Source organism: Pimephales promelas, chromosome 17 (genome assembly GCF_988280905.1).
Source record: "Pimephales promelas chromosome 17, fPimPro1.hap1.1, whole genome shotgun sequence".
Classification (NCBI taxonomy): Eukaryota; Metazoa; Chordata; class Actinopteri; order Cypriniformes; family Leuciscidae; genus Pimephales; species Pimephales promelas.
The window spans coordinates 19,403,195-19,418,463 of record NC_142785.1 but is presented as its reverse complement, the minus strand read 5'-3'; the positions used below and the strand labels follow the sequence as shown (position 1 = coordinate 19,418,463).

General features: G+C 38.3%; 1 protein-coding gene across 2 annotated transcripts in view; it reads right to left on the bottom strand.

The window, feature by feature from the left end:
- The window catches only part of wnt3 (wingless-type MMTV integration site family, member 3), a 30,704-nt gene extending 17,870 nt beyond the window's left edge, over nucleotides 1-12,834 (bottom strand). Inside the window, exon 1 of one of the 2 annotated variants that reach the window (XM_039661382.2) lies at nucleotides 12,282-12,834. In XM_039661382.2, the coding sequence (XP_039517316.1) occupies nucleotides 12,282-12,361 (80 nt within the window). In that variant the 5' untranslated portion in view covers nucleotides 12,362-12,834. Of the gene's footprint in view, nucleotides 1-3,944; nucleotides 6,583-12,281 lie in introns of those variants that run through there. The other variant, XM_039661383.2, reaches the window with a different exon arrangement.
- Between the last annotated feature and the right edge of the window lie 2,435 nt (nucleotides 12,835-15,269).

Here is a 15,269-nt window from a genome sequence, read left to right as displayed (position 1 = left end):
AATTTAGGCTTTTGTTCACATACAAAGACAAAAAAGCATAAAAGTAAGACCCATTCTACTTTGTTAGAGGATTAGTTTAGTTCAGAATTAAAATTTACCCCCACGTCATCCAAGATGTTCACCTCTTTCTCTCTTTAGTCGAAAGGCTTTTGAGGAAAACATCCCAGGATTTTTCTCCACATAGTGGACTTCAATTGGGTACAACCAGGATGCAACGATTTGAAGGTCCAAATTGCAGTTTGAATGCAGCTTCAAATGGCTCTACATGATCCAATGCAGTCGAGGAATACGATATAGATATTGCGAAACGATCAGCCATTATATATACATAAATAGCGAAACGATCGACCATTATATATATATATATATATATATATATATATATATATATATAATGTATGTATGTGTGTGTGTTCCCCATATTTTGAATTATGCATAGCATTGTGTTGTATTTTAGAGTTAAAGGAAATATCTGTGTTGTGCTTTAGAGTCCAGAAACTGACGTGTAATGTGCTGGCAGAAAATGACCATGTTATGTTTTTCTACTGATTTTTTTTACACTGAATTGACCATTGCACATACATAGAGCACATCATATGTGGTAAATGGAAGCACAAATGCACTTCTATGATATGCAAGAACGTATCTTACTGGTTCTCATGCACTGAGCAAGCACATTTCAGTTTCCGGGTACCATATTTGATGTGCCAAAAAAAAAAAAAAAAAACACAATAAAATCCTTAATGTTTTTACATTAGTCATTAATTACTGAAAATCTTTCACCCTTGCTTTCCTTTGTGTTGTTGCATAATCATGTAGTAATGATACCTGTGGCCAGGATGATGAAGTAATGATACCTGTGGCCAGGTGCAAAACAAAGTCACTATGTTAGACTGCCTCTTAAAAACTAGTCTGACCAACTCGCAGTTAGTCAAGGGATAATCAGTCTCTCTCTCTTTTTTAATCTTTTTGGATTCAAATAATGTCAGTCTTCTTTTTTAAGTAGAACTGACTTAAAGTCGGCATGAAAAAAACACAGTTGCAATAGTCTTTTCCTCTCTATTGTGACTTACACTCACATTAGGAACACCATTCTAATACTGTGTTTGACCCCCTTTGGCCTTCATAACTGCCTTAATTCTACGTGGCATTGGTCTACAAGGTGCTGACATTCAAACATTCTTTAGAAAGGTTGGCCCATATTGATAGGACAGAATCTTGCAGCTGGTGGAGATTTGTGGGATGCACATCCTGGGCACGAAGCTCCTGTTCCACCACATCCCAAAGATGCTCAATTGGGTTGAGATCTGATGACTGTGGGGGCCATTTTAGCACAGTGAACTCATTGTCATGTTCAAGAAACCAATTTGAAATGATTCGAGCTTTGTGACATGGTGCATTATCCTGCTAGAAGTAGCCATCAGAGGATGGGTACATGGTGGCCATAAAGGGATGGACATGGTCAGAAACAATGCTCAGGTAGGCTGTGGCTTTTAAATGATGCCCAATTGGCACTAAGGGGCATAAAGTGTGCCAAGAAAACATCCCCCACACCATTACACCACCACCACCAGCCTGCACTGGTAACAAGGCATGATGGATCCATGTTCTCATTCTGTTTACGCCAATAGAAATTGACACTCATCAGACCAGGCAACATTTTTCCAGTCTTCAACTGTCCAATTTTGGTGAGCTCTTGCAAATTGTAGCCTCTTTTTCCTATTTGTAGTGGAGATGAGTGGTACCCGGTGGGATCATCTGCTGTTGTAGCCCATCTGCCTCAAGATTGTGCGTGTTGTGGCTTCACAAATGCTTTGCTGCATACCTCGGTTGTAACAAATGATTATTTCAGTCAAAGTTGCTCTTCTATCAGCTTGAATCAGTCGGCCCATTCTCCTCTGACCTCTAGCATCAACAAGGTATTTTCGCCCACAGGACTGCTGCATACTGCATGTTTTCCCTTTTTACACCATTTTTTGTAAACCCTAGAAATGGTTATGCTTGAAAATCCCAGTAACAGCAGATTGTGAAATACTCAGACTGGCCCGTCTGGCACCAACAACCATGTCACGCTCAAAATTGCTTAAACAACCTTTTTTCCCATTCTGACATTCAGTTTGGAGTTCAGGAGATTGTCTTGACCAGGACCACACCCCTAATTCATTGAAGCAACTGCCATGTGATTGGTAGAAATAGAAATTGAACTGGTGTTCCTAATAATCCTTTATATGCAAGTAAAACGGCTTCTCGAACAAGAAAAGAAATCCAGGGTGGGACTTGATTTTGTCCATCAGGAACTGATTGGATCATTGTGGTTTGCTATTAATGTGATCTCATGTGAGTTACAGCTTGTCCTGTTTTCACGCCAGCAAACACATCATCAGAGAAGAGATGTCTTTGCAAGAGGGAGAGGAATTTATCTTGATTGAAAAAAAATGAGCATGAATAAATTATTTAAAATAAATACTGCAGTATTTCATATATAAGTGACTTTAAAAAAGTTATGACCAAGAAAAAAAATTGACGACTAACTATAATGCAACCAACCACTGATTAATGAATAAATTTGGATTGAATCAGTTGATACAGTTTTAAAACCGGTCTGAATGAATAGTTTGTTAATCGGACTGATTTGATTCTTGGAAACTCACTGACAGTCACACTCAGTGTGTTTTTGTATAAAATATACTAATATGATTCATGTGCTAAGTTTTCTAAAGAATTAAATAGTACATGAATCATATGAGCAACATTTATATACATATTTTTTTTTTTTCATTGTGCAGTTGTATCCTTTTGAAACTTCAGTTCCAATCCATTGTAGATGCATGGAAAACAGCGACCAGCACATTTGATAAAAAAAAAAAACACTTTCCTGTTCCACAGTCATGCTGGCTTGAATCATTATATGGGTAAATTATGAATTTTTAGAACAGATTTTTCGATTTTTTTTTTTTGATAAACTATCCTATGAAGCTCTCCACATGACGTGGGGAAACAAAAATTACAGATATCGTGGCCTCAAATTAAGAATTCGTTCTCTTATTTTAGTAAATCGTGCCCATGATTTACTAATCCGTTCACTTGTTTTAGTAAAATTGTGATCACAATTTAGTGAAATGAGGGAACAAATTATTACAGTATATCGTGCACAATCGACTTAAAACGAGGTAATAAATTAGTAAAATTTGCTGACATATTAGTAAGTCGTGGGAATGAATTCTGAATTTGTGGCCATGATATATGCAGGCTCTGTACTAGACAAAACATATATTGAAATGTCATTCTCCAAATGTTTTCCAGCTCTTCACCAGCTTCTCCAAAAAAGTGGGAGATGAGGCACCTGTCTATGACCACGCTGCTGAGTGTTCTGTTTTTGTCCAGAGGCAGAAGAAATAAGAAACTCTTTGAACTTGTGAGTTTGTGACATCCGACCCCTTGAGCTCTTGAGGTTGATGCCTTGTTAAAGCTGTGTTTGAGTTCATTACAAGGCCACAGCTTTGGCCTGCTACCTCAGGCCTCAGACAGGTCAGGGAACATTCACCACACATTCCTGGCCAGCTTCTGCTCCTTTTGAGAGCTGCTTGGAGATACACTGAGGTGTGCTTTATGTGATAGATCTTCATGCACATTTATGCTAAATATAAAGCTTTAGCTATTAAGTTTGGACACTCTCATGTCTTCACACACCTTAGATGTATGTCACTTCAGTGATCACTCCCATAAAGCATCTATGCCTGTCTGAGCAGCATGAGCTCTATCACTACTTTGACTTCTCAACAGGAGATTAAAGTCATGGCTTATTTAAATCCCAAACGTCGGTCAAGATTAACAGCATGTTTAAAGATCCTCTGTATTATTATGTATGAATCTCTGCCCTTCCTCAACTCATACTTGACATTTTAAGACAGGAAGATAAGAGATTTTTGGAAAATAACACATACCTTTTTGTGTCAAATGTATGGAAAGCATGTGTGCCTTAGGCTGGATGACCGAAGAGAGGCTCGGAGAGAGAAAGAGAAATGGGGAGGAGAAGGATTAGAGAGAGAATCACCCTGTCATAATTAATTCCTCTTTTGAATAATGGAATATTTGTGTAATTTTACAAACACCTCCAATTTAACTGTCAGTAATATAGTCCACAATTGATTAATTTACAATTTCCCGTTTGGCAATACAGTGGGCCATACAGTATATTCTCCATTTCAGTGGCTTGTGGAAAGTATCACTTGAATTTTCAGAATCATATTTGGAATTTTATCAAATATTCCAAGATGTATCTATTTCAGTTAAATTATATGCCGCTTTAATTTTGGTCAGTTGCCTTATGAAGACCTGATCTCATTTTCCACTAACTTAAAAAAAGCATTGAGAGAGAGAGAGAGAGAGAGAGAGAGAGAGAGAGAGAGAGAGAGAGAGAGAGAGAGAGAGAGAGAGAGAGAGAGAGAGAGAGAGAGAGAGAGAGAGAGAGAGAGAGAGAGAGAGAGAGAGAGAGAGAGAGAGAGATGTTAGCCTGAGGATGGGGCTTTTCCTCATCAATTCTGTTAGAACAGGAACACAAGCTCCATCAACACAACAGTTTGGGTTTTTTCCCGCCACAATTTTGATTGGCATTTTAACTGCTCTGGGCTTTTCATACAGTATTAAAAAAATATCACCCTTGAAAAATGTTCAAACCTGTTTTCAATCTCTTTTCTTTTCTGATGTATCCTTGCACTAGAGCACAACAACGCACTGCTGCAAATGTGTGTCATTGATTAATGCATTGTTGTCGTAGGAAGTGTCTGCCCCATTGCCTTAATATAACAATCAAAATAACATGTTATTTTATGTTGTTTATTTCAGTAAATTGGGAGAAATGTTTTTTCAGCACACTTTGTGAGCAAAATCAACTGAAATCTGCAAATGCTAGATGGCTAGCTTGAGAAGCTTACTGAGAGGTCAACAGGTAGAAGGCACAAGCATGTGAACAACATTCAAAATAAAACCCATGATATCCACTTGTAGGTCTGTGGACACATAAGTCACAGCTACAAACTACAGTAGGCCAACAGTCTCAGTACTGAGATTGAAAAATATGTTTAGATTCTATTTGGCTAAGACTTTACTTGCTAACTGCTTAAGGCATGTTTTTCATTCATGTTATTGAAGCTTATAATGCTTGTCATTCCTGTAGCCTATTGAATAGGCTATTACTTGTAGGATAAGTTGTCACGAGAGTGGCCTACATGTTTTTAACCAATCAAGAAATGAGTAATGAGTTCCTGAACTGGGTCAGTATCAAAAGTAGCAGTCAGTATCTGATGTGTCCACCTGCTGCTTTAAGTACAGTACAGTGCATCTTATCAGATATTCCAGTTCTTGCTGTGAGAAGTTACACTCTAGCTAGTTCTCAAACACAACTGGGGGGACATGTGGTTAGACGTGACTTAGGAGTGAAAGGACGATCAGCTGTTCTTCCTGTCTCACTGTAGCTCTTACGTCTTACATTACGGACATTGTAGTTTATTACTCTGGCCACATCTGCAGTGCTCATGCCTCCCTGCAGCAGGTCTATGGCATGTTCACACAGATCAGCAGGGACAGCACGAGATTTTTGCTCGTTTCAGCCCGACGCAGTCATCATTTTCACATCCTGTGGAAATAGCAAATGCATTTGTGCGCCCATGGGCTGCTTGTCTGAAAATGAGCTGTGTTCAGGCGCATTGTTGGCGCGTTGCTATTTTGTAAGCTACTCAGACTTCGACATTACCCAACTGAAACCTGTCAATGGCGCAACATGTTTTTAGAGCTCATTAGCAACATGCGCCTATATAGCTGGGTCCACAATGTGCGCACACTTTGTCCTGTAGATGATCCATTCATTTCCTCGCTAGAGAAGCATTCGGTTTTTACAAATCTGCCATGGCGCGCACAACTGGATTTTAAAGGGAATGGGAGATGGGACTCTGATTGGTTTATTGCATGTTACGCCCAAAACACACCAATTACTAATTTGGAGAATAGGGACAACCCTTTTAGACCATACGTCGGACCGCACCGGCACCGACTATTTTTTTCGTGGTTAAACATTTAAAAGTGGATTCAGACATGCACTAAGTGCGCTTGCGCACTTATTTTAGATCGTTAAAATATGGCCCTAAATGTGAGCACTCATCTCACTTGCACAAAAAACAGATTCAGTATCCATCAAAAAGAATAAAAACTGTGAAATGCAAATTCAGAAATATTAAGCAAACGTGCAATAATTAAATGTTAAATAACACAAATATACTTTATGTATTTAATCTGAATTTTTTAAACCTACGAATTTGCTGCTGACCTTGGATTATCCATTTCAATGATAATTAGCAAAAATGACTTTAGATTTTCTTTTTTGTTATTATACAAACAAACAAACAAACAAGCAAGCCCCACTCATGGTGAGAAAAAGTAATGCAAAAGCATTATTTTCCAATGAGTTACTTTTTTAGGGAGTAACGTAATGTTATGACGCTTTACTTTTAAAAGTAACTTTCCCCAATGCTGTTTACTATTACATCAATTTATTAGTTTACCAGAATTGGTTATTTAGGACTAAATTGCTGAATTTTTTTTTCCATTTTCACTTTGCTGCCAAAAGTACATTTTTAAGTGGAATGGTTTATGCTTGCATTATATTTTTTTTTGCATTTAATAACACATATATCATGCTGTAAATATCCCTGAAATCCATCTTAAGCTCCTGTTATGAAACATACTTGGTTTCTAACTTGTCCAAGCTGGTCATTGGCTACTCAACAGGCAACCCCAAACCAAATAGACTTCCTGAAGCTGGTTACATCTGCTTGAAGCTAGTTTGTTGTTAATGACCTGACTGAACCAGTTACTACATGGCAAAATACTCCCACCATTTTTTCTACTACTATTGGTGCTGGACAATGTGATAACTTCTGAGTTAACTTCTGAGTTTTCTGTTGTCATTAACTCTGCTAAACCTCAGTTCTGAGACTGCTGGCCTTGTGCTGCGGAAACTACTGTGACGTATGGCTTCGGGGCTCTGTCTCCGGGAGCTGCCGCCTGTCACTGTTCAACTAGCGGAGCTGTCAGAGAGCTAGAAAGCGCTAACAACTTTGACTCCACCGGCAACTCCCTACGTAAGCGAGCTGACACTTTTGATTAAAGTTGTGATGTATTACACAACTCCCTAAAGCCCTTCTGAGTGAACTGAGATGGACATAGAAGTTTGGTTTTCATCAGAGCTAAGACGGTTTTTCCAATTCCATTCGGAAGCCTGACCAAACATTAGCCAAATGTCAAAATGTGGTGGCTACAGACAAATGGTATGTCTAATGCACTTTTATTATTAAAATATTCATATTTTTAACCACATTTTCTTTAAAACTATACAAAATTATGAGATAATTGCAATCTCACTTAGTGAACGAATCATTCTTCAATTGGATCTTTTCAGTGAATCTGTTGATCCAGTTAACAAGGCTTGCCTGAATGATTCAGCCTTCAGAAATTCACCTTTCCTGTTCCATGGAAGAAAGTCATTTGGAACATGAGGGTGGGTAAATGATGAAAGTTTTTTGCTTTTTTTTTTTTTGGTGAACTATACCTTTAAAGAAACCTCTCACCACTTTTTTTTTCTCTCATGTAGACACACACCAGCCAATCTTTATCGGTCTCGTCTACTGTCACTATTTAAAATGTGTGTGTGTGATAGGATGATTCCATACCAGAGATAACCCCAGGTGGTCTGGATGATCTAGAGAACACAGGTGTAGTTCGTACCCATTCATCATCGAACTCTGAATGAGAGTAACTGTGAGTTTCTCTTCTTAATCCAGATAATAAGGCCCCTCTGTGCATGGCTGTCAGTCATATTAAACCTCTATCTGTGCCCTAACAAGCAAATTGCAAATTTTCAAAACTGCAACATGACGAAATATCAGGTAATGAAAAAGTAATCAAAAACTGCTTGGTGGGGCAGAATTATGGACCAGTCAGATTTCACAATAGGTGGGGGCCACAAATAGATGAGACAAAAACTGTCATTTAAATGGAATTTAGATGGCTTTTATTTCTTGTTTCAATTCATTTGTGTGTCACTTTTCAACAATATAGAAATAGCAATGATTGCTACTTCTGCAAATGATTGCATGATACTTTCATGTTTAAGAGGTTATTTCTTTTTTGCCCCACTGTAAAAAGTGATCAGTTGACTAAACTTAAAAAAAATGGGGAAACCCGTTGTCTTAAAATTATTAAGTAAATACACCATGCGTAATTGAAAAAAATTAAGTTATGCATTCACACAACTTATTTTTATTTTTTTTCAATTACACTTAAAAAAGTTGCTGGCATAAATTTTTAAGTACAATCAACTAGAATGTTTAAGTCATTTCAACTTAAATTACATTAAGCTAACTTAAAAAAAGAATTGAATTTTGTATAACTTTGAAAATTGAAAATTGCTCAACTTAGAGTTAGAGTTATGAGTTACAGTGTACGCATGAAGTTAATTTACTTAATAACTGATAAAGTATGTTTAATTAATAAAATTAATCAACATAAGAAAAATATATATAATAATTAATTAAAATTAATTCCAAAAAATAATCCCCTAATATATTAGAAACCAAATATCAAAATGCGGTGGCTATTTTAAATATTTTCAAGATTTGTTATCACAACATATTTTCTTTTGTCAAGTCAACTTTATAATAATTATTTAGTTGAGATAACTTATTATTTTGAGTTTCTGATGATTAAATTAATCTCCTTCATTGTATTAACTCACTTTTTCCAGTTCAATCAACTTAAAATTTTAAGGCAACCCACGTTACTTACTTTTTTAAGTTAAACCAACAATATTTTTTACAGTGTAGTAATCACAACATTTTTTTCTTTTGTCAAATCAACTTAAATAATTGATTTAGTTCAGATAACATATAATTTTGAGTTTCTGATGATTAAATCATTCTCCTTCATTGTATTAACTCACTTTTTCCAGTAACCATCAATAAATCCCTTTATAGGTTCTATATAAGAAGCACCGACAGAAGCCTTTTAAGTTATAGAACCTTTTCTTCAAATATTGTATATGAGATTGCTGTGGCACAATATTATTGCTATTGGATTTGCTACTGATATTGAACCAATACATTTGAAAAGTAATACTCTTCTGACCGGGGTATCTGTTTCACCTTCCTTTTAAGTGGCCCCCATTATCTTTTCACGCTGAATTGTAGCTGGTGGATTTTCCTGTGGTATCATTAAAGCAGTGACACCGGCTGACATGCAGGGGTGGGTGTTGGGGGGGTGGTATGAAGGGTGTATAATGACATTCCTCTCTCGCAGAGATGAGTCAAGTCCCATTGAAGCCAGCAGGAGACCAGAGCAGGTCAGAATGCTTACTGGCCTCCCGATGCTGTCTTCTTCATGCCTATTCTCTCTCTCAAAAAAAGAGTTTTCCAAATTTTAATTAATTCAGAATTAGTGTTTTATGTCAAGTGTTTGTGTATGTTTCCGACTGAAAGGGCTCTTTCTTTTGAGAACTAAGAACGAAAGCCTATATGTCCGCATATAGGCTTTGTTGCAATAACAAAAAGAGCAGCTTGAATCCAGATTATCTTTAGTTTTGCTCAGCTATTTTGCAACTTTATAAGTAGATCTTTTTTTTTTTTTAAAGGTGGACTGTGCACAAAATCCCATGATATTATTATTTTATTATTAATTATACTGATTTCTCAGGAAATATTGATTTATAATTTCATAATGTTATTAATTTGAAGAAATCTTTAAATGACTAAAATCTCTAATATTATGTTTCGCACAGTTCACTTCTGCTGTTTTGACTGGCACTTCAGCTAAAAAGAGCTACTGAAAAGTGTTTCCAGGTCACTTGATCATCTGAGGTCAGGCTTCTTCTGTAAACAAGCTGAAGTTTTATTGATAACAGATAAACGACGGTGCAAACAGGCAGCTGGATCTGAACGGATGGTGGCGTTTTGCGGTGCTGTTGTGGGAAGAAGCCACAAATACCTTGTTCCTTTCTGTCTGGTATTTGGAGTAACTGCTGATTGTGTCTCAGCTTGCTCATCATCTGCAATGCATGTGAAATTGAACAAAGCTAGACAGGCTGATCGCTTTCAATAGCTCTCCCTGCTTAAGACTGAGCTTAATTAGTTCATCTTGAGAGGATGAAGTCAGATATTAGCGGCCTGGTAAGCTGCTGAAACAGATTAGGCCAGAAATTGGCCTGATTATTGCAACACTGTTCACCATAGATTTAAAGTTCATTCAAATATGAAGGGATTAAAAGGAGAAGATCTAGAAGGATGGAATAAATTGTCATAAGACACAAATACGTTTGATTGATTCCTTTAAAACAAACGAAAACACACTACCATATATATTTTTTTTATTAAAGCCTTTACAATATTCATCTTTTTCATTGAAATCAGGTTTATTTACATTGTTATAATAATTATTTTATTGATTATCATATGAATTATTACTTTTGAATGAAACTACGTAAAACTAAAGTTGTCTGGGAATAACTGTTATACAAATGCATGGCTACATCATATAAAATCGCATGAGACCAAAACACAGATTTTGAATGTACATTGAACATTGATGAACATTTGAACATTGGTTAAATATGCATATTAAATCTCTAGTTTCACCTGACATTTCAATGACATTTCACCTGCTGTGTTTTTTTTCAGGACCACAGGTTTGCTGATGCCATTCAGACTGCTTCATAGAAGGTAAAGAAAAGATGACACATCTACCTATTTACCTGCAGCCATGCATCACTTTCTTTCTCACGCTCTCGCTTTCTCTCTTTAATTTTACCCAAATCAAAGAGGTTATGCGTTGCCAGTGGGTGAGTCTTACACCGTCGGTTTGAAGAAACAGCTGCGGGTCACTGACTCGAGACTCCTTTGCTCTTTGTCAGTTTCGTCTGGTGGCACTAAATACCAGTATATGAGTAAAGCCCACACAAATAATAATGCTTCAGCCTCGTGGCCTTTGTGTGTGTAAGCATATGAGTGCGACTGCATGTTTGGCAACCCTCGCTCCATAAACGAAACCAGAAGATGCTGGTGGTTTGGAACGAGAGTGCAGCGGGGACCACATGCTAACTGGGACTACTAAAGCACATTAGTTCTGACAAGTATTGTATCATAAGCCAGGGGGGCTTTTGTCGTACGCCTACACAAATATTTTTGCAAAAAGACTCGCGTTACAAGAGAACCCTGTGAGGTCAGTGGCATTTTGAGGATGGGGTAATTAGTGGAACTATGACATATCAGCACCATTCGGAGGTAAATATGATCCCTGCAGAATGTAGAGAAATCTACTAAACATAAGTACTTTAACAGCACTAGCATAAAGTCGGAATAATATCATTTGAACACATGGAAATATATTAAGTTAAAATTTCATTTATTAGAATATATTCAATTTATTTTATATATCTTTTATAACATTCTGTTGATTAAAGTAGTTAATAATTTGTTTTTAACAAATAATTTGTTCAATAATTTTACGTAAATGAAAGGATTTCACAATGATTTTGATTTCAAATGAGTAAACTGAAAAGTAACCGTAAATCTTTTATTTCAGTGCGCTTCATTTCGCTACGCTGCAAAATAAGATTTTATGTGGAAAATTTCTTTGAACGGGTTTTAATAGACAATCGTCATATTTTAAATCGCAAATATGATTATAATACACATTGCACAATACACAAAGCACAATGATTTTAGAGAAAAATAAATGTTCAAAACCACTTCAGGTTTATAGTGTAATGATACTTAGGGTTAAACCCCAATGAATTTATTGAGACCCAAGCCAAGGGACATCCACACTAATGCCACAATTAACACTCCCAACACGGCTGGAGTGCCGAGGCTATTAGCGAAAGACAACAATATCCCCATCCAGAAGCCTGCTGGCTGACATCTTAACCTAACCTTATCTCTGACAAACACGCTGCATCTATTTCACAACCCTGCGAGCTTCAAAAACAGCCTATTTTCAACATACAACATAAATGGAGGCGAGCGAAACACGGCAGTGAGGAAAAAGACAGGCTAGCATTTCCGTCCCTCCAGTGGCTGAGGTTAAGATTCTTTGGACTGAGCCGAGAAGCTTTTTTCCACGCAGTCAACTGAAAGTTTTCTGTATTTACTGCCTTCTGAAAAATGATCACTGACCAGCATTCTCCCTCAGTGCCACTGGAGAAAGTGATGCAGAAAGTGGGGATCGTTGCTACTCACCACCAGATGGGATAGCCTCCAAGCACCCGAGAGCTGGACAACCACATGCACATGAGATATCCAACCAGGTACAAATCCATGAGGTATGTCTTGTGTGGATGGAAAATGTCTATTGATCAGTACATAGAATTCCTAGAGAGGGGTGGAAAATTAAGTCCCAGCAGGCAAGTCTTAAGGAAAAGATGGATGCTTGAGAGATTAATTAGAAATTTTGGGGTTTAAAAAGAAAATCTCCAGGGTTTGCTGCTTCTTTGAGTTGGGTGAGGAAAGTGTGTGTCTCCCAGTAGTAGTTAGGAGAGTAAGTGTCTCTTTCACACACTCGTACACACGCTCCTACTCGTCCTCTGATTCCCTCCCTCTCACTGAGGTTCTTCCCTAAGGTACATATCTTTTTCTCTCCCCACTTTTTTCCCCCTTAGGATCATCAGGGCCAATATTAGAGAGAGAGAGAGAGAGAGAGAGAGAGAGAGAGAGAGAGAGAGAGAATGTGTGTGTGTGTGTGTGAGAGAGAGAGAGAGAGAGAGAGGGGGAAAAAACGACAAGAGAGGTTTGGAGATGTCAGCTGGCAAGCCAATCACAGAGCATGGCCTTAGGTTATGCAAAAAAAAAAAAAAAAATTATTATTCCTGCCCATCTGTCAATCATGCACCACCCCCTGGTAATGTAGCAAAGAAAGAAACAGAGGGAGAAAGAGAGAAAGAAGACTGGGAGGGAGTAAGAATGAAAGGGTGTCAGGACTGAGTTTCGTAGAGGTAGATTTGTCTTATTAAGATCTATATTGTCTGTGTTAACATGAAGGAAACCTAGCTGTGCCAGACTCGGGCCTGCCGCTCGCCCGGTGACGGCTTTAGGGAACATCGTCTCTGTATGTAAGCACGCCGTGCCCCGAACTGATTGTTCCGAATGTGTGTGTGAGCACATACATTCACACGTAGAGAAGAATTTTGTCTTGGAGAATTTTGATGGCCGCCGCGTCCTCCCCTTGTGATGATGGGACACAAAAGAAACACAATAAAAAGCCGTAAAAGGTGGTGTGGCAGGGCCAGGCATGCAGTGTTCTGTGCCCCAGTGGCCCAAAGGCAGCACATTTTACATAAACACCATTGTCATTCGGAATGGGCTGAGGGCAGACGACGCTGAGAAAGAGACACGGCACTAAAAGATGACAATGCATTCTGATATAGCCTCTGTCTGAGATTGACCTAAAACGTCAGGACAGAGGTGAACTGACAATGGCTTCAGGTATAAATACTGGAGACCTAGGGGGGAAAAAAATCGTATTGGTGAGAATCATAAATTCATCATTTTTTTCCAGACATAAAAAATAACAACAGTTTGAATAGTGTGACAGAATTTGAATTCCAGAATTTGAATTTGAATGTAATTACTGTAAACTGAAATTGAAATAAACTAGAAAATAAAAAACTAGAAAAGAATAGCAAAGGCAAACTGATTGTTGGCTTGAAAATTGATTCCTTGGAAGTTTTGAAAAAAGTTAAACGAGCTTTGAAGTTTGAAGGTTTATAGGCCTTGCAGTGCTAGCTGAGCTAGCTAGATAGATAGATTCATTCATTGATTCATAGATTGATTGATTGATTAACTTTTGGTGGAAGAGTCTGATTTACAACTACTTAGATTTACAATTCAGCAAATTCCTCATCCTTTCATTCCAAATCAAATTCCAGTTCAATTTTCTGAAGGTTCTGGCCAATTCACTTCAAATTCCAATTTAAAATATAACAAGTTTTTTTTCACGTAAGTGCCCACCTCTTTTCCGGGAATGCTAACTTGTGTTATTGCCCAGTATTCTCTTGCTTGGATGTTGTCAGATAAAACTCGCCCCTCCAATCCGGTGATAAAGGACTGAAGCCTGTCTCTCTGTTTATCTACCAGTGCATCTATCAGTCTCACTCACAGCAGGGACATGGACTGTGCGCATCCACCGCAGGACCTAAAGAGAGACACTGACGGCTCTTACCGCGGTCTGGAGGTCATATTTCCATTGCCCCTGTTCTTTCCCTTTATTCTCCCACATCAAAAGGGTCAGAGCTGCTCTGCAACTACGTTTTGAGGCATGACAGGTTATTCTGACACCTTAAATGTTCATCACAAACTATTTTTCAGTGTTTCTATCATGACGCATCCTTGATCTGATCAGATATGAACCTGTTGGTTAGACTGCAGGTTCCATAGGCGTTTAGCATGTTCTGCGTTCCTGACATCGGGAATAAAGATCTGCTTTCCATCAGCTGCATTGTGCCTAGATCAGCGGTTTGATTCTGCATTCTTGAGGAGTGACAGACGTGGACCTGCTTGCCAGGATCGCAATTTACGAGTGGAGGCAAGGAACGGTCTGCGGTCGGCATCTCAACAACACTGAAACCTCGTTTCCCAGGTCAAGGCCGTAAGGCCACGACACAACGGACTGGCTGGAAATGAACTTACGATTAGAATCTCAAGGACTCGAGTGCACCGCAATGGTGTGAAACCAGGACAAAAGCCAGAGATGCTTGACATAGCTTCAGCACAAACAAGGCAGTTCCCTCCAAGCACGGCCATTGTGTTTCAGAGGAAGTCTTGATTCTCGTATCAATCGCACTTAATGAATTTACTGAAGTGGGCCCTAGAGCATGGAAATGAAATGCACTAGCAGATCAATGGGAATAAAGAGACTCGCCCGGAGCTTTGACCTCTGGGTCAGGAGTCTCTCATCCTCCCTCATTAAGTCATGTTTGTGGACACTCCTGCTTTTTATTAGGGCCAGGATAATACATCACCCTACACACCCACCAAGTAGCCCTTATAATCTGGGAAAGACACCCTTTTGGCTTCCTGTGAGTGGACAGAAGATTCAAGCTATTGCAAATGACATAAGCCAGTGAGTTAAAACAGGAGCAACCTGTACGTTACACCATTCACTGCGGCGGAATCCAGATATTCCAGTAGGAATCTATGCAATTTGGGAATTTCATTTAAGGGCGAAATATT